We start from the raw sequence: 19151 nt of genomic DNA, 5'->3' as shown, positions 1-19151 counted from the left end.
CATCTGGATAGTCCTGGATATTCTCCCTATTTTGAGGTCTATAACCTTTATTGCATCAGCAAGACCCCTTTTTCCAGATAACATGCTCACAGGTTCTAGGGACTAGGGCATGGACATCATTGGGGGAGGGTGTTCTGTAATGATGACGATGGTGATGGTGGTGCAGTGGACCCTCTCACTTCTGACAAAGACGTCCCTACTCCACTGCTAGATCAGGTTCTCATTGGCTCAGGGTCTGGGCCTGCGGGTGGCACAGCACTAGCGAACATGACTGGCTAGCGAGGACTGGGCTGCAGGTTTGGGGGAAGGGAAACCATACAGGAAGGGATGAGAATGTCGGCCATACTTGTGACCCTCACCAATCCTCTTGTTCTTCACCTTGACCCTGAAGGTTGTTCATTAAACATATGTCTCCCTTTGTCCCCAACCTATTCTGTAAGCTTTGGAGGACAGAGATTCCTCTCATTCTATCCTTCCTCACAGCTTTGAGCTCAGAGCTTGCTCTTGGTAGAGGGAAAAGGATGGGGAATTGATAGTTGTTGAGTGTTACTATGTGCCAGGCATTTTTATATTTATTATCTGAGGTGTACCTCAGTATGCCTAGTTTATATCAAGGAAACCGAGACACAGATAGGGTGGTGATGGTATTGGTAGTAGAGTGATGGAGATTATGGTTATGTTACTTGCCAAGTGTACATGGCTAGCAAGTTGCAAAGCCAAGTTATAAATGCAGCCGGTTATTTTGTTCTGTGGCAGTGTGCTGCCTTCCATTGTAGATGCTCAGTAGAGCCCAGTCACCAGCTGCCAGATGGAGAAGAGAGAGTGTGTACCTGGAGCACGCCCCCACCCCGTGGCTTTCCCTAGTGCTTATCTGAGGCTCTGAGATTGTGTGAAAGGTGGGCAGTTGGCTACAAGATAGCTGTTACTCCTTAACCAAGTCTGTCAGTGCATTGATTTGTTTCAGCCTGTTTCACATAGGCTTTTTCCAGATTTAATGCATGAAACAAACATTGTGTTTGGCTGTCCCGGGAGAGAGATGGAAGGGAGGTTTAATCACTCAGTCTTATTGTCAAAGAGGCTCTGTGTGTGTGTGTGAAGGGGACCCTGCTTCTGGCACCTGCCACTGCTGTGGCTGCCACTAGAAGGACTAGCCACCCCTAGTCACCGGAGGGCATGCTAAGCAGCTGATTCCTCTCCCAGGCTCTGGCATCCCTTTCCTATCCACAGGACCCAGCTTAGCTCCCATGTCCAACGAACTCCCCGCTTCCCCCTCCCATCACCCTCAGAGATCGCACAGACCCCCAATGTGTCATGGCTACAAGGTTTGTTAAAAATTGTCTTTTCTAGTGAGTGGTTTACAATTTATTTCAAATTATTATTACGGTCATACTGTCAGATAAAGCCTGAGCCTAGATCAGAAGTCTTAACTCCTGACTCCTGGTATGTAGCTCTTTCCCTTAAGTGGGGTGACTTCCCTGATAAGGAGGGAGGGTCTAGTGGCCAGTTGAACCTGCAGAGACTTGGAGAGGAGAGGATGCAGAAGAGACTCAATGTGAAGAACTCATGGCCTTGAGCATGTCTCAAGGGATGCTCCATAGACTGAGCCCAAGGCCCGGAGCATGTGTAGGGATTCTGTGCAACCGGGTGGCGGGGGGCAGGTGGTGATGAGTTCTATGGAAGCTACATCCCCATGACCTACCCCATCCGCCTCAGAGCCCAGCTCAGTCACACTCTTGAACGGGCGCCCAGGGCAGTGGTCCTCCAGGGCAGGCTGACCCAGAATTGCTGATACCTGAAGATCTAGGATATCAAAGCAGTTAGAGCAAAGAGACTGCCAGAGGGACTGAAGCTATTCATTTGTTCATTCATTCAACAAATATTTTAAAAGCCAGGTCTACCTTGTCCCCTGGTCCCAGGACCACTGGACACTGGAAAACAGGCCAAAATGCACTGATGAAAATAATGACTTTGGTCATGCAAACTGCAATGATGGTAATAACATTAATGCAGTCGATTAAATATGACCACAAATTCTTTGCAAAACTCTCCCATCAAGAGATAAGATCTTTTCCCCCATCCCTTAGGTCTCAGCTGACTTTGTGACTTGCTTTGACCAAAGCATGTGTTCTGGGGTCTAGGTCTTAAGAGTCGTTGCAACTTCTGTTTCACCCTCTTGGAACTTGGAGTTCATTCCATGAAGAAGTCGGAAATGATTGATCACCAAGAGAGGGAGGCCCAGCGTCTCAGAGATCCCAGCTGAGCCCAGGCCCCAGGCAACCCTCAACTGAATGCAGGGGCTTGAGCAAGACCAGGTTAGCACTGCCCAGCCAGCCCGCGGCATCACAACAAATAATGAACCGCTGTTGCCTTATGCCACTGTGTTTTGGGGTGGTTTGTAGCACAGCAGTAGATAACCGAAACAATAAGGTATATTTCAGGTTTTCCTTTTTTTCCTGATAAACTAAAATGTTAAACTTCCTGATAAGTACCTTAGGCTCTGTAAATATAGAAAAAGCACTGACAATTTTTATGGACCTGTGGTCCAGGCTTCCATTTATTTAAAAGTAGAGACATGGTGCAAATATTCTAACACTCAGGAAGATAGAAAACAAAGTCAAAGTTGTCTTCCACACCTGGATCCCCAATCCATTTCCTCAAAGGTAAAGACTGTTAGCAGTTTCTTCTGGATCCTTCAAGTAAAGATGGATTATATGTACACTTGCAGAACTACGGCTATGCCGGTATCTATGCTTGTCTCCGTTTTTATTTGCAGCAACTGTATAATATGCACTGTTTTGCATTTTGGTGCATTTTGTTTGCTTTTTTTTTTTCTGCTAATGATTTATCTCAAACACCTTTTTATCACCTGAGACCTATTTCATAGTGTCTCACTGTAAAGATGGATTTATGCAGGGGAGTTGCATTGTTTCCAGTTTTGGATGTACATATAAACACATCTTTATGTACTTTTGCTTAAATATCCACGGATAGTGGTTACATACTCTGGATCAAAGGGCATGTTCATTTGACATTTTGACAGGTACATTTATTTTGGAACTCCCATATGAAAAGGGTTGTTTGACCATTTATAACAATATCTACCTTTGTATGCTTACAAATGTATTATCCCATTTGAGCCCCACGATAGCATGTGAGTTGGTCATCTTTCCATTTTATGGAAGGACAAACTGAATCTTAGAGAGCTTGAGCACATGCCCAAGGTCACACAGTTAGTAACTTTTTTTGTTGTTTTTAAAACTTAAAAGCATTAACCTTCCATAGGGACCCGAGAGGCTGGCAAAACCCAAACGGAACACATACTAAGAAAATCTCGTTCCAAAAGGAGTACCGAGTTATAATTGTCTCATGCATTTAGTCCTCTGATAAATGGAGAGCTGATCTCTCCAAAACTTGAGACTCTGCCGTTAGGAAGATGTAGGCTCATTGTAGGTGGGTAGGAGCAGCAGGCTCAAAGAGGCAGGGAGAGGCTGCTTCATGGAAGAGCCCTGCCTCTAGGCCCTGTGAAGCAGAGATGAGCCATGAAGGTCTGGCCTGATGTCTCCCCGATGGGACCGTGCAATGTTCCTTGGCCTGAATTCAGGCTGGGGTTTGGCTATGGGAGATGCTCCCCTGAGAGATGCAGCTGGGAGCTCAGGCCTTGGCAGGGCAGCCTAGGCCCCCCACAGGGGACCGGACTGTGATGAAGTTTTAAACTGGAGTCTCTGCTCTGACCCTTTGGGAGTTAGATCCTTTCTGTTGCCCCAATTCCAACCCTAGATTTGACTGGGTGAAGGGCAGAGGTATTCTTCCCAGGGGGATTCAGGAGAAGGGATATGGGGATAAGGGAACTACTAATGCTGAGTACCTGCTTTGTGCCCAGCATTCTACATGCATTGTCTCCTTCAAGTCTTACATCAATTATAAGAAGCTCTCATTATCCCATTTCAGAGATATGGAAGTTGAGGCTCAAGAGTCCAATTTTTAGAATTAGGCCTCAAGGTCTGGACCAGGTTGGCAGCTGGGGTGTTGTGTTGTCAGCTTGAGCTGCTGTAACAGATACCAGAGACTGGGTGACTTAAACAGCACATATTTATTTCCCACAGTTCTGGAGGCTGGGAAGTCCAAGAACAGGGGGATGCAGGTTCAGTGTCTGGTGAGGGTCTGCTTTCTGGCTTGTTGGTGACCGCTTTCTCTCTGTGTCCTGCCATGGCAGAGAGAGACATCATCTCTTCATGTCTCTTCTTATAAGGGCACTCATCCCATCATGAGGGCTCCACCCTCATGACCTAATGACCTCCCAAAGACCCCACCTCCAAATCATTACCTTGAGGGTGAGGGCTTCAACATGTGAATTTAACTTTCAGTCCAAAGCATGCGTTCTGGGACTCTGTGCCTGAAGTTGTTAACCCCTCCCTGCCTGGGGCCATATTTGGTGCTTAGGAACGGAGCAGGCCACAGCCTGCACCTGTGGACTGAGACTGGCAACCAGCCAACACCTGAGACCAGTTGACCATATTTAGGGCATCCTTCCTTGCTCTACCCACTGCCCTGCATTCTGCTCAGGAAGGTTAGGTAACGTATCCAATGACTCTAGCTTTGGGCGGTAGAAGCCAAAACTGAATCCAAAGCCTGAAACTTTCTGCCAGATGAGCCTGGCAGAGTGGCGTGGTGGTGGAGCTCAGGCTCTGGCTGGACCACCGGAGTTCACACCTGGGGTTTTGCCACACGGTCGCTGTAGTGACTTTGACCAAATTAACCTCCCTGCTCCTTGGAAAGGGGATAAAAACAGTACCTACCTCGTTGGGTTATTGAAAGCATTACATAGGTTAATTCATAAAGAGCTGAGAACAATGCCTAGCACAAGGTGGGCACCCAATAAATGGGGATTACTTTCACGACTCCATCAAGTATGCCAGGGATGAAGCAAGACCAGCTCCGGGAGAAGAGAAAGGGTGGGGAAGGTACCTCTGTGAAGTTGATTCTCCTCTCTGGGTGGAGGCTGTCCCGAGTCTCATAGCTGGAGACCCAGCATTCTCTCTGCTATGGACCTGCCAAGGGTCCCTCTGGCAATAATGCAGTCACCTCCTCTTATTCATCAGGACCAGACACCGAGGGTGACAAGGGCAAAGAGAGCAATTAGTCCTCCCACCTGGAGGACTTCTTGTCTTTATTTTTTTTAATTTTTATTTTATATTGGACTGTAGTTGATTTACAATGTTGTGTTAGTTTCAGGTGTACAGCAAAGTGATTCAGTTATGCATATACGTATATCTGTTCTTTTTCAAATTCTTTTCCCGTTTAGGTTACTACAGAATATTGAGTGGAGTTCCCTTAACAGTAGGTCCTTGTTGGTTATCGATTTTATATATAATAGTGTGTATATATTAATCCCAAACACCTAATTTATCCGTCTGCACCCACCTTTCCTCTTTGGTAACCATAAGTTTGTTTCCTATGTCTGTTTTGTAAATAAGTTCATTTGTATCATTTTTTTAGATTCCCCATATAAGCAATATCATATGGGATTTGTCTTTCTCTGTCTGACTTACTTCACTAGTATGATAATCTCCAGGTCCATCCTTGTTGCTGCAAATGACATTATATCATTCTTTTTAATGGCTGAGTAGTATTCCATTGTATGTATGTACCACATCTTTATCCATTCATCTGTCGATGAACATTTAGGTGCTTCTATGTCTTGGCTATTGTAAACAGCGCTGCAATGAACATTTAGGCGCATGTATCTTTTCGAATTATGGTTTTCTCTGATATATGCCTAGGAGTGGGATTGCTGGATCATATGGTACATCTGTTTTTAGTTTTTTAAGGAACCTCCATACTGTTCTCCATAGTGGCTGTACCAATTTACACGCCCACCAACAGTGTAGGAGGGTTCCCTTTTCTACATACCTGGAGGATTTCTGATCTATAGGAGTGAGCCGCGGGGTTAGGTGCTCTCTGCCTGGACAGTACGTGGGGGGAGGGGGTGGCAGCGGGACTGGGACACTGGGGGCCACAAGGTGTGAGGCCTCATTTCTGCTCCAGTGGCTCTACCAGTGAACACAGGCCTTGTAGCCAGAGCCCTCCTTAAATCCTGACTCTGACCCTTTCTCTGTGTCACCTTGGCAAGTGACCAGCCCTCCGGGAGCCCCCGTTCTCTCTTCTTCCATAGGGCGTCCATCCATTCAGTGCAGCCAGCACAGAATAGGCCCTCGGTGGCTTCTCCTCCTGGCCCCCCAGCCCTTGGACTGCCCTCTTCCTGTCTCAGTGCAGCTTTTCATTCATTCGTAACCCCCTATGGAACATCTGTTTGCCAGGCACTGGGAGGCACTGGGGATGTGATGGTGATTAAAACAGATGCACCTTCTCCCCTCAGGATCATACTGACCTTGAACTCTAAGTCCAAGGGTGGCAAATCACAAAGGGTGGTGCTGGGAACGTAGGGGCATGGGTGACCTAGAGCTGCCCCAGGAAGGTCAGCTGGGGCCTGGTGCAGCCCTTGAAGGGAGTGGGCCTAGGGGCAGGACATTCTGGCTCTACAGTCTGTGTTCTGGATGGAGCCCTTGGGCCAACTCTCTCTGCATCCCTCCCTCCCCACCCCTGGACAGCATCTCCCTCCAGCTCCCTGTTGAATGGAGACCCCTCTAATGAGCTTTCCCTCTGGTGGCCCCTAGGATCCCACTGCCAGCTGGCCCTATCTGTCCCTCCTCCTAGATCGCCCAAGCGCATCTGATTCCATCAAATCCAATTTTCTCCATTTCCATCAGGACTCCTGCCCTGGGGGGTTGGAGCCAGGTGGCAGGATCAGCTGTCTCAAGGAGGACACCCCCCTCCCACTGCTTCCTGAAGCAGGAGGGCTGCCTTCTCTGATCTGCTGAGCCTGGTGGGAAAAGGCAGCAGCGGGGGAAGAAGGATTGTCCTGGGAAATGGTGCTTTTTAGTTGTCATGGCAACAGTTGCTAGGTGTCACCAGGAGGAGGCTCTAGAGGTTGACCTTCCCCCCAACAGGGAAAAAAAGGCAGGGCTCTGAGAGGGACCTAAACTCTTTCCTTGCGCTGAGCTTTTCTGCCTCATTCATTCATTCCTTCATTCATGCAATACACATTCATTTATTACCTTCTGTGTACTGGGACTATGTAAGTCTCTGGGAATTCATGAATAAATTAGTCTCTGTCCACAAGGAGCTCAAACAGTAGGGGAGAAAACAATGCAAATAGAGGATAATATTGGACTGCGTAAGGGCTTCATTGAAAATGTACACAGGGCACTAAGTGAGCAGGGCAGGGGCACCTAACCCTCCTGGAAGCTGGGCAAGTTTGTCAGGCAACGTTCCATAATGGGGGCGACACTGGTGCTGAATATTTCAAGTGGGTTAATAACCAGGCGAAGGCTGCTCCGCCTCTGGGAATAACTCAGCCAGTCCTGGAGATGCGCAGCAGCTTGGGAATTTGGGGGTAAAAGTCATCTGGAATATTCGTGGTATGGGCTATGTATGAGGGAGGGGCAAGAGAGAAGGCTGGGATGGTCAGCAGAGGTTGGATTACCAAGTGTCTAAGCCGCGGGGACTGTATCCTTCAGGGGAGAAGAGAAGCTGCCGGTGGGAATTGAAGGGAGGGAGCGTCAGGTTATAATCGGAGACAGAGAGATACGGCTCTGGACGTGGGCCATGTGGATGGGTGGGGCCTGCAGGGTTACCTTGGGAAGTTGTTCAGGTTTTTGTGCCACTTGAATGCAATGGGTTGAAGGAAACGGGAGGGCACATCTGGGCTGACTTCCAGATTCCTGGCTTGGGGCCAGGCAGGTGCAAACACCTGAAATAAGGGGAGAGGGAAAAGGGGGAGGTGGTGGCCCAGCAGAGCAGAGGCAGTAAGTTCAGTCTGGGCTCATCCAGGTGCCTGCAGGGTGCACGGGGCAGATGTGGGCAGGCGGCTACGGACCCTGGATGGCCGATGAGGGGCCCAGGTGTGCACAAGGGTGAGGCCAGGACCTTGGGCCACAGAGACTGTCAAAGGTAAATGGATGGAGGCTGAGAGGAAACGCTTAGAGAAGGGGGGGTGGGCTGGAGCGAGTGGTCAGGAGGGAGTGAGCCACAGGGTCAGATGCTACCGAAAAGGCTGGCAATGCGAGGACTGAACGGAGTGCATTCGATTTGGCAATTAGAGAGCACCTGGGGGCTCTGCTGTAGAGGCTTCTGGGGAACAGTGGAGGCAGAGGCCAGAGGCAGAGGGCCGAGGAGTGCCGGGATGGGGGCGGTGCTGGTACCCTGTTAACCTCTCGTTCAAGGAGATGGCCGCGCAGGGAAGGAGAGTCGGGCTAGGGAGGAGGGCAAGGCGGGGGGATTTCTGATAGCGGGAAAATCCAGTTTGTGGGGCAGAGAGGAGAAGGTGCTGGAGGGGAGATGGAAACACAGGGCTGTGGATAAGGATGGAGAAGCAGCAGTGTTGCCAGCCACCCAGATCTGTTGCTGTGGATTCACACACCAGGCAGAGGGAGTTGGTGTTGCCTTTGGGAGGAAGCTGGGGTGTAGATTATGGACCGTGGGAGTGGGGACGGGAGGGGAGCAGGTACTAGGAGATGGTGGGTGTGAAGACAGAGGGGATACGGGTGTGTGTGTGTGTGTGTGTCTCTGTGCGTGTTTGTGTATATGTCTGTGTGTCTGTGTCTGTGTGTGTATATCTGTGTCTGTGTCTGTGTGTCTCTAACTGGAGGCATCAAGTAATCCCTCTGGGACTAGATTGTTGTGGGTTTTTGGAGCCCAGATTGTTTCATTAGTAAAATGTTCATGTTTTTGTAATCACTTGAACGAAAAGGATTATGTGGGGTGGTGTGTGTTTGTGTGTGTGTGTCTGTGAGTGTGTTTATGCTTCGGTCCATAGGTATGTGTCTGTATGTGTCTCTGTGTGTCTGTGTATGTCTGTGCATGTTTGTATGTTTCTGTGGAGGTGTGTGTTTGTGTGTATGCATGTGTCTTTGTGCGCTGTGGATGTGTGTATATGTTTATGTATGTGTTTGTGCATGGGTCTTTGCATGTGTGTTTATATGTGGGTATGAATCTGTGTGTCTGTATCAGTGTGTGTGTACTTCCATGTGTCACTGTGTCTGTTGGGTGTGTCTGTGTGGGTATGCTTTTATGTATCTACTTATTTGTGTATCTGCTTGTGCATGTGATTCTCTGTGGGTATGTCTGTGTGTCTGTGTGTCTCTATGCATCTGTGTGTGTTGGATTGAGGTCATAGAACATGTGTCAGAGGTAGACCCTGAGATATCATCAAGGCCAACATCACTCCAGTTCTTCAAAAGGAGGGACTAGCCCCAGAGACGTGGAGAAACATCCTCAAGGTCACAGAGAGCAAAAGACAGAATCGGCTGGACCCTGGTCTCCAGATGAATTCTGCACATCTTAAGCTCACAGGATAGGGGCCCATGGCTAGGGTTGTGGGAAGGGGAGGCCACCAGAGGCCTTGCAGCCTCCTGGCACCACAAGGGCTGGTGCTTTTCTCTTTCAAAACTTACTTGAGTTATATAAAAAATTGTCCCCCGGTCTGAACCTGGAGGCCCAGCCCAGGTGGACCATCGTTACCTGGAGACCCATGCTCATTTGGCCTGGGCCTTGGGAAATGCCCATCCTGAATGGAATGACTTGGTGGACCAGGGCCCCAGAGCCCAGCCCTCTGCCCACCAGCCCAGCAGCTGAGGGCTGACTCCTGCCTGCCCACCTGCCCAGGGAAAGAATCGGGTACTTGGAACTTCCTTGAAACATTAGCGCTCAAAGCTCATGTGAGACAAGCCCTCTCCACACAGCCAGTCAGAGTGGCTTCACACTGCTGCTACAGCTGGAATTTCATTTCCACCTGGATGTTTCGTTTTGCCATCTAACTTGGTGACAAATCAAGGTGATTTGTAGGAAGCAAGCCTGCAATTAGTGTGACATTCTCATCCCAAATGCTAGCCCGTTATACACCCTCGCATTACTGCCTTGATCTCACTCAATGGATATCCATGGATTCAGAAATATGGCTGGATGGGGGAGGTCTGAAAAGCCCTCGCCCACCCCAGCCCCCAGATTCAGGTCATTTCCATTGCCATGGGCAAGAGTGGATCTAAAATCCTCAAGGCTGTTTCTAAACATCTAGCAGGAAAGCCCCCTGCTGCAAAGTTAGCCAGCACGTACTTGGGATAAATGGTACTTACTTCCCTCAGAGCAGTGTCAGCCGATAGAAATATAATGTGAGCCTCATGTGTAATTTAAAATTTGCTAATAGCTACATTTAAAAGAGTGAAAGGGATGAGTAGAACTAGTTTTAATAATGTATTTTATTTAGTCACTGTATCCAAAATATCATTTCAACATGTAATAAATATAAAAATTAGTAATGACATGTTTGAGATATTAAGCATTCTTTTTTGTATTAAAACCTTGGAAATCGACGTGCATCTTACATTTACAGCCCTTCTCAATTCATACCAGCCACATCGCAAGTGCTCAATCACCACGTGTAGCCAGTGGCTCCTGGTTTGGACGGCCCAGCCTTGGAGAATCTCTCTGGTGCTGCCAGCCACAGGGAACGAGGTTGTTCTAGAGGATTCTGAGCTGGGGGCTCTGGATCTCAGTTTTCCCATCTGTGAACGGAGGGTGACACTCCCTGTTCTTTGGCCTTCCCAGGGCTGTTTTCAGGGTCTCTCAAAGTTAGGTGCCCTGAGCACTCCCATTTTTAGAGCTCTTCTGAGAAATGATAAAAGAGGGTTACAGAATGGTAGACGGTGTTAAATATTTGCATTTAGTGAGTTCATCTTTCAAACACCCTAAAATAGTAACGTGTTTATATAAGCTCATTTGGAAAGCAGAAGTCTACATCTGAGGCTAAATCTGAATATGAGGCCCCAGCTAAATGTCCCTCCTACTACCCCTCTCCATTGCCCACTACAATAAGCTCTTAATGTATGAAAAACAAGTATGGAGACTTCCCTCGTGATCCAGTGGTTAGGACTCCGCCCTTCCACTGCAGGGGTCCCAGGTTCGATCCCTGGTTGGGAAACTAAGATCTCGCATGCCTTGCGGAGTGGCCAAAAAAAAGAAAAAAGATAAACAAATATGTTATGTTCTTTGCAAACTGTAAAGTATAGTACACAGTCTTGGGGTGGGTGGGAGAGTTGGGGTCTTTCCATTTGCTAAGAAAGAACCAAGGGTGCTGGAGGTTTGCTTCTGGGTTGATGCTGGGGCCAGGTCTGTCTCATGCTCCACTCAGAACACTCTGGGGTTTCTGGAACTCTTGAAGCAGGGAGGAGTGGAGAGAGGGGCCTCCAGAACGGGGACTAAGTGCATGTGTGCAGGGAAGCGAGGTCCTCCATGCTAAGCATGGTGTCTGACACATATTCGTGGCATAAATATTTGAGGACGGATGAAATGTGTGTGTCTGGAAAATGGGCCGAGTAATAATACCTGCCTCATTTGATGGTTCTGAAAGCTGAATGAGGAAACATCACACACACACACACACACACACACACGCACACACACACACTTCCCCAGCCTCATCCAGCTAAAAGAGAAATTAACAGATTGGCTACTCAGAAGCTTAAACTCAAAGGAACAGGGAGGTTGAAGACTGAACCAAGGTCACAGAGCATGGTGAATACAGAGGTGGGAGAGGAATTTAGGTCTTGAATCACAGGGTCTCACCTTTCTTATCCTGCCAACTGTTTGAGAGAGACAGAGACAGAGACAGCAAGAGAGAGAGAGAGAGAGAGAGAGAGAGATAGAGAGAGAGAGAGTGAGTGTGTGCGCGCCTGTGTTGGGGATGAGAGGTCTTCCTATGTGATATACACCGAATACCCTTTCACTGGACATTTATCTAGGAATTACTGTTGGCCTATTGTAAAGTGTGTCTGCTCCCAGAATCAACAAATTTTTATGGGTGCTTTTGGCAGCCACCAGAAGAGGGGAGAGGAGGAAAAGACAGAGAAGCTGTGATACTAGCCCTCAGACATGCATGGTCTAAAAGGAGGTCAGGATGCGGTTTCAAAGCATTGTCCCCTTTGAGCAAGGAGCTGGCATAGCATACAGGAAAGAGCACTGGGCCAGAGCTAGACGATCTGGGCTCTTGTTCCAACTCTGACATGAATTCCTCTCTCTGGGTCTGAGTTTTCTTCTGTGTGAAGGTCAACGTTCGATGCCAGAGGACGTCTTCAGGCCCGTCGAGCACTACCTTGAGCTTAAGTAGAAACAGCTCATTCCAGTACCTTCCAGCCCAGAACACAGCTACCTGCAGATTCTGCCAGGTTGAGCAGCGCGGAGGGGCAGGCTTGCCGTCGAGGGAAGGGAACCTGGGTTCACTTCACGAAGGCATCCATCGCCCCAGGACAAGTCACTTAGCAACAGTGAAGATGCTGAAGCTTCACTTTGGCCCAAGGTGAGTTCAAAGGCTCCCTGATGGGGCTCAGCCTAGTTGATGTAGGAAAATGACTCCAGGCTTAGGTTAGGAGTCTGGACCTCTAAGACCGGCCTTGGTGCTGGTTACTCTGAGTTCTCCTCTCTGGGCTCCAGTTTATTTTCCATGAGATGATGCAGTTTGCTTCGATTATCTCAGAGTCCTTAGCACAGTGGCCTTCCGTGTCATCTCCTTTCCGTAAGTCAAGGTTGAACCTGGCTGGGGCTATCTGGCTGGTGGCCCACTTCCATAGGCAGCTTGTTTACCTCTCCAAAAAATCAGCACTGTTTGTTCAGGTTTTCTTACCTGCCAGCAATAAACAGAGATCATTCCTATAGAGTAGACCTCAGGCAAATCTCAAGCTATTCAGACATTGATTTGCAAAACAAACAAAAAACAATGAGAGAAAAACAACCAAACAAAATCCCACTTATTGAGTTGCTGTTATATGCCAAGTACTAAAAGTTTGCCCTCCGTCTCCAAAGGACTGTCTTCTTTTAGCTCTCAAGTCTTGGCTCAGAGGTAAACATCTTAAGAGGGGCTCCCATTTTAACCACATTTTCAAGGGGGAAGCCTGAAGGTCAGAGTAACCATTTAAAACTCAAGTTCAATTATGTCATTTCCCAGCTTAAAACACATCAGTGCCTTCCGCCTGCCCCTCAAGTGAATCCACACTCTTGCCCTTCTCTCCCTATCTCTCCCTGCACTCAGCCTCCTTTTTTCTATGCTGCCTGGCCTTTGCCAGAGCCTCACACATGCCAAGTTCTTTCGATCTCATGAACCCTGCACGTGCCGGCTTCCTCCTGGGAAGCTCTTCCCAGCTCTTCAGCTGGATGGCTCCTTCGGGTCCTGAAGATTTCAGGTTAAATGCCATCTCCTCAGAGAGGCCTCTTAGGAGAATCCTAAGTAGTTCCCTACTCTCAATTGGTCGTTATCAAGGCACCATTTGCATCCTTCATGATACATTTCATGATTTAAATTTCTTATTTAGTTGCTTTCATTCTTTTTCTTTTCTTTCTTTCTTTCTTTTTTTTTTTTTCCGCGGTACGCGGGCCTCTCACTGTTGTGGCCTCTCCCTTTGCGGAGCATAGGCTCCGGACGCGCAGGCTCAGCGGCCATGGCTCACGGGCCCAGCCGCTCCACGGCATATGGGAGCCTCCCGGACCGGGGCACGAACCTGTGTCCCCTGCATTGTCAGGCGGACTCTCAACCACTGCGCCACCAGGGAAGCCCGCCAGTGGCTTCTTAATGGGAGGACACAGAGAAGTCTAACTCTTGGTCACAGTGGTCAGAAGGCAGTGTGAGGATAGAGCAGTGGTCTTGGACCCAGATAGATGTGGGTTCAATTTACAGCACTGAGAGTGACTAGCCGTGGGACCTTGTGCAGTGACTTCACCTCTGAAAGTTTCCTCGCCTGTAAATGCTAAGGAAAATATTGATCTGAAGAGTAAAACAAGGAAAACATGCAAAGCACCATGTTTTGCTTGAGTTTCCACTGAATGATGATCGTGATGATGGTGAGGGTGGCGGTGGGGATGGTGAGAATGTCGGTAATGATGCCAGTGGTGATCATCATCACGATGGTGCTGCTGCCACTGATGGTGATGGTGATGGTGGTAATGGTCATGATCGTGATGATCATGACGACCGATCACAGTCTGCCCTTATCCTTCTTTGGAAAATGAAATCTCCCTGATTCTCACTAAAGATTTAGGCAGAAATAGTCAAGAGATGGGTAGGGAAGGAGGAGAGGAATGACATAGATAGTTAGCTCCTGTTCCATGCCATCTACTACAGTAGGCTCATTTGCATACTTTTTTCTTCACTTAATCCTCAGAAGAATCCTTTGAACTATCTCACATTCCATATCTTATGAATGAGCAAACGGAGGTCAGAGAAGTTCAGTTGCTTGCTTGGATTCTTACAGTGATGCGGTTGTAGAGCCAGGATTTGATCCCAAGACTCCAGAGCTCAGTCTTTTCTCAATCAAGTTTCTCATGAACTCATCGGGGCATGATTCCAAAGCTTCTCAGCATCTTTTACGTGGAACATTCTTGGATGAGATACACCCCACTACCATCCCAGCAAAGGTGCCTGGGAAGAAGTCCCAACAATCACACCTTAAACTCGATTGACTTCCATACGCATCATTCATTCCTTCATGTATTCTGTGATCCACAAATTCACTGGTGTTCATTGAGCCAGACACTACTTTTGGCCCTAAGGCTAGAAAGAAGCAAGAGCAGTGAGATGAATGGTAGATAACAGCAGCATGTTTGTTTGACATGCACTCTGATAGTTGTAAGTCATTGGTTGTATGTAGATGTGTCCATCTGTATCCAGTAAGGAGAAAGAAACCATATCAGTTTTTTTTTTTAACCCAATAGAATTAAATCAAAAGAATTGTTACTGGGAATAATGACTTGTTAACCAGGTAACTCAAAGGACAAAGAGAGAATAATAAGTTATCACAGATAGAGCAACTACAAGAAGCAGCCACCACCCCTAGGACTGGGGGGAAGAAAATGAAGATGTTGGAATAATTAGAACTTTGCTCGGAGAGAGGATTCTTCAGAGCTGAAACTCAGCCCTCTAAGGAGGGGGCCCTTTCCTTCTGGTGTTGGTGGTTCCCAGCGTGGACGAGGGAACGTGTAGGGTTGAGACTTCTGAGGAGGGACCACCACCCAGCTGGTGCTGGTGTTTCTGACAGAGTACAACAAAGCATGTTCTGAAATTGCTGGGAGAAACGGAAACTTGGATCCAACTGATATTACTGGACCAGACTGCTACTTCAGAGGTGGACAAGCAAGACTGGGCTGATGCTGACAGGAAGAGGAAGGAGAGAGGATGCCAACAGGAAGGAAGCTGGATGATGGGGCTGCTGCTTCTTCCTCCCACCTTGCAGCCTCTCTCTAGTTCCCCCTTTTGGCAAAGTCCAACAGGGATCCCGCTGGTAAAGCAGAAAGGAGGTTTGCAGTGTCCTATCATAAAGCAGTGTACAGGAGGGTGGATTTGAAGCCGAGAGACAGTCATGGACAAGAATAGAGACCCAGAATCTTGAATGAGCTAGAGAAGGCTTCCTAAAAGGCATGGCATCATTTTCAGAAGAGAGTCTGAATCTTGAAGGATGGGATTGGGACTGAGCCAGAGAACCGGGGTACATGCCAGGCAGACAGGAGGAGATGAGGTGGGAGAGGTAGGTGAGGGATGGGCGGGGGGGGGGGAGTCTCACTCTGTTGCATCCTGGGTCTCAAGCCTTGAAGGTTAGGACATCAGGATTGGCCTTTGAGGTGAGGACAGAAAAAATGGCCTAATTCACATGCCCAATTTTATCCTCTCAGTGATCCTGTGATTAAGACTTCTTTGTCTCCATTTTATAAATGAGGAAAGTAAGACTCAGAGAGAGAAATTTTCTGTTGCACAGCCCCAGAGGGAGCCACTGGTGTTGTCACTGTGAGAATGGTGCAGCCTGGCAGCGTGAGGGGTTTCACCTGCATGGCGGCAGGGGGCAGTCCTACACCAAGACCCCGCAGCTAGTGGGCAGAGTAGTTATAAGGAGTGTAGAGTCCTCATACACATCCAGGATCTCTTTTATTCCTCTCGTGCTAGAAAGTCTGTATATGAAAAGTTGAAATCACACATACACATCAACTCCTCCAGGGAGCAATATTTGAAATCTCATCTCCAGAAGCCCCATTTCTTTTGCATTGCCCCATCCCTTTGGGATGCTTGGATCAAATGGGCCAATGTCAGCATCAACAAAACTTCCCAGTAGTTAGAGAATCACCAGCTTCCCAACTCTAAAATCTGTGGGCAGCTGGAACCAGAAGATTACCTAACCCCTTCTAAGTGGGTTCAGAGTCAAGGAGACCAGTAGATGCCACTGGATCTTGACGGCCAACTACTGATTTCTCAGCTTACTTGGCAGTTTACAAAATTCAGTCCTTGGTGCTTGTTAGAGCTAATTTCACACTTTGCTGTCACTTGTTATAAGGTGAGAAAAAATACAGTCCTGCTAGCAAATCCTCGTTTAAGGAGAAAGAGAAAACGCCTTGGCTCTGGCATCACTTAGGGAAAGAAGCAGTTACCAAGTAGAGATTGCTGAGTGTAACTCATGACTTAGGGATCCAAGGAAGAATGGGGTAGAGTGGTTGGGAAATTCCTTTGGCCCCAAGGCATGGTGTGACTTCCAATGGTTTATTTCGACCACATCCAGGTGACACCACACAGGGTTCTTTATGTATCATTACAGGTGGGTGACATCAGAAAGAACATAATCCAAATCCCATGACGAATCCATTAGTGATTTACTACATAGCTCTTCTTATAATTTGGGAAACTTATCCATAGGTCCTTGCTGGCAGCTGATACTATTGAGTAATTTACAAGTAGCTACAGCAGCTTTACAGAGCCCTGAGGCTAAAGCATCAGACAAATCTGTAATAGGCTCATGCTGGCCCTGTCATGCGATGAGACACTCACAAAGGAGGAAGCAGCTAAGGTGATGGAAGCTTAATGTGATAAATGTCCTAAGTTTAGGGCCTGTTCTGGGCTCTAGAGATACATAGACATATAAGGCACACTCACCACTCTCTGGGGTCCCCTAATCTGGTTAGTGAGACAGGTTGCATATAGAAAAAGATCAGTCACCGTGGAAGGCAGATGAATGCCAAGTAAGCGGCAGAGGCATTAAGTCCCTCTAGAACTGAAAAGCCCCATCCAGAGCATCAAGTTAGACTCTGTTATTTTCAGAGGAGAGAAATTGAGTCTCAGAGAGGGGTATGACAGAATGAATGGCCAGGGAGGGGCAGAACAGACTCTACTGAAACAGCAAGTTTCCGTTCTCTCCTGTTGCCAGTACACAATACCAGACACATCCAGATAATGTCCTATCAACTTATTTAAGTGTTGTCAACCTCACTTTATATAGGCAGAACATGTGGCTCCAAGAATCTAAGTGACTTGCCAAACTTCACTGCTATTAAACAGAACTGGAGCTTGATTTCAGAGTCTATTTGACTCCAAAGCCCATGTTTTTGCCATCATAGCCTTGTTGATGGCACCGGAGATCAAGGAAAGCCCCAAAGAAGAGGTGGTACTTGTGCTGTCCTTTTAAGGAGAAAAAAATAGCAGGCATGTGGCTGTCGGGGGAAGGAAATGTTAGTGGTGTTCAAGGGTGGGAATGTGGGGGAAATGAGCACGCACTACTGACTTGTAGGGAAACTGTCTTTAGGCTGCAGGTGCCAGCATCTTAGACGGAGTAGAGATGCTTTTTCTGAAATGGCCACCTAACTAAATCATCATACTAGACATGAGCCAACCAGTCAAAACCATACTGAGTCAGGAGGAGAGCCTCCTGTAAGCCAGCCCCTTATTACTGGGATGTCTGCTGACCTACCAGTGAAATTTCATGGTAACCTACCTGACTCAATCTCCCTGCATTAAAATGGTGGGCAATGGTGGACCTTTGGGGTACCTTGAAGATGGGTAACATGATGGGGCTAAGATTAGGAATTTTCTCTAGGTTCCCAAACTTGGCTATCCTTTAGAATCATATAAGGATATTTAGAAAGTCCTGATGTCCTAGACGCACTCCAGGGATTCAGGACTGACATGTGGCCTAGGCATCAGGTGATTTTAATGTGCAGCTAAGGTTTAAATCCATGGCTGTCCTGTGTCCCCCTCCTGCAAGTTACTTGGGCATCTTTCTGTCTCGCTGATACACTGAGCTCGGCCCTCCTGAGACCAGTCATTCCCCAGATGGCTGCCTCTGGTCATTCATGTATTCATCCAAATTCAACCATGTGGTCATTTATACCCTACAAGCTAAGCTTTGGGGATATCGTCTGTGATGTGCGAGTAAATATTTAACCACCAGCTTTCTGAGGAAACAAAGGCCTGATTTGTAGTGTTTTTCGATTTCCTTGTTATAAATACTCCCACCATGACCCATTTCATGGTCACTGAATTCGGAGTTAGGAATAATGCACACAGTTGGCTCTTTCGAGCCAGTGTGAGCCAGCTCCCCCACACCCCTGGGTAGAGCAATAAGTGGAATTCACCCCACAGCCTTAAGGTAGGCAGAGCCTGGTTGGGAGAAGACATATGTGTCCATACACAGTTTACAGAAATCTCACATATGGAGTGCTGGGCAGATGGAGGTAAATTCCACCCGGCAGGGTCAGGGAAGCTGAGCTTCAGTGAATGAATAGGTGACCAGAGACAGATCTTAGGAATCAATTTCCTCAGTTGCCCCTGCTTTCGTTTTTCTCTAATGGTCTCCAAATCCCCATGATGTCATAGACAGTCAATCAGAGCATCTGACCAGGCTGAGCTAACTGGTGTTTAACGTTGAGAAGACATAATTCTGCCCAAGAGAATTTACAGGTCACTTAGTCTGTGAGGCATTAGATCAGTAATATACATGATTCCATTGGTTTTCTAAAGTGTTGTGGACAGCTCTGGGCCTCTAGTTCAGAACCGCTGACCTGGTCCATCCAATCACAGGAGATCATGAGAAACTGAGGCCAGAGATCCAGAGTGACTTATACTGGCGGCTCGGGGCTGGAAGGAAACGTCGGGCATCTTTCTTCCCAGACCTGTGTTCTCATGACTCCACCACAGGGCTGGTCTTAAAGGTCAGACACCTCCCGGGCAACGTTTTATTCATATACTAATATGAGGAACATCAGTTCACTTGCTTCGAACAAAAGGTTCCATGCAG

At 47.7% G+C, this 19151-nt stretch overlaps 2 protein-coding genes across 2 annotated transcripts in view; both read left to right on the top strand.

The window, feature by feature from the left end:
* Positions 1–6733, top strand: part of LOC309794221 (uncharacterized protein C10orf143-like) — a gene marked incomplete at both ends in the record, with an annotated part of 109923 nt that extends 103190 nt beyond the window's left edge. The window contains one exon of the mRNA XM_082605427.1: positions 6675–6733. Within this exon, the coding sequence (XP_082461553.1) occupies positions 6675–6733 (59 nt within the window). The remainder of the gene's footprint in view (positions 1–6674) is intronic.
* The window catches only part of ASIC2 (acid sensing ion channel subunit 2), a gene marked incomplete at its 5' end in the record, with an annotated part of 989736 nt that overhangs the window by 109189 nt on the left and 861396 nt on the right, over positions 1–19151 (top strand). The window lies entirely within an intron of this gene.

The sequence above is a fragment of the Mesoplodon mirus genome (genome assembly GCF_964341445.2).
Source record: "Mesoplodon mirus genome assembly, chromosome: 18".
NCBI lineage: Eukaryota > Metazoa > Chordata > Mammalia > Artiodactyla > Ziphiidae > Mesoplodon > Mesoplodon mirus.
Note: the sequence above shows the minus strand (reverse complement) of the source record. Positions and strands in the feature narration are given on the sequence as shown.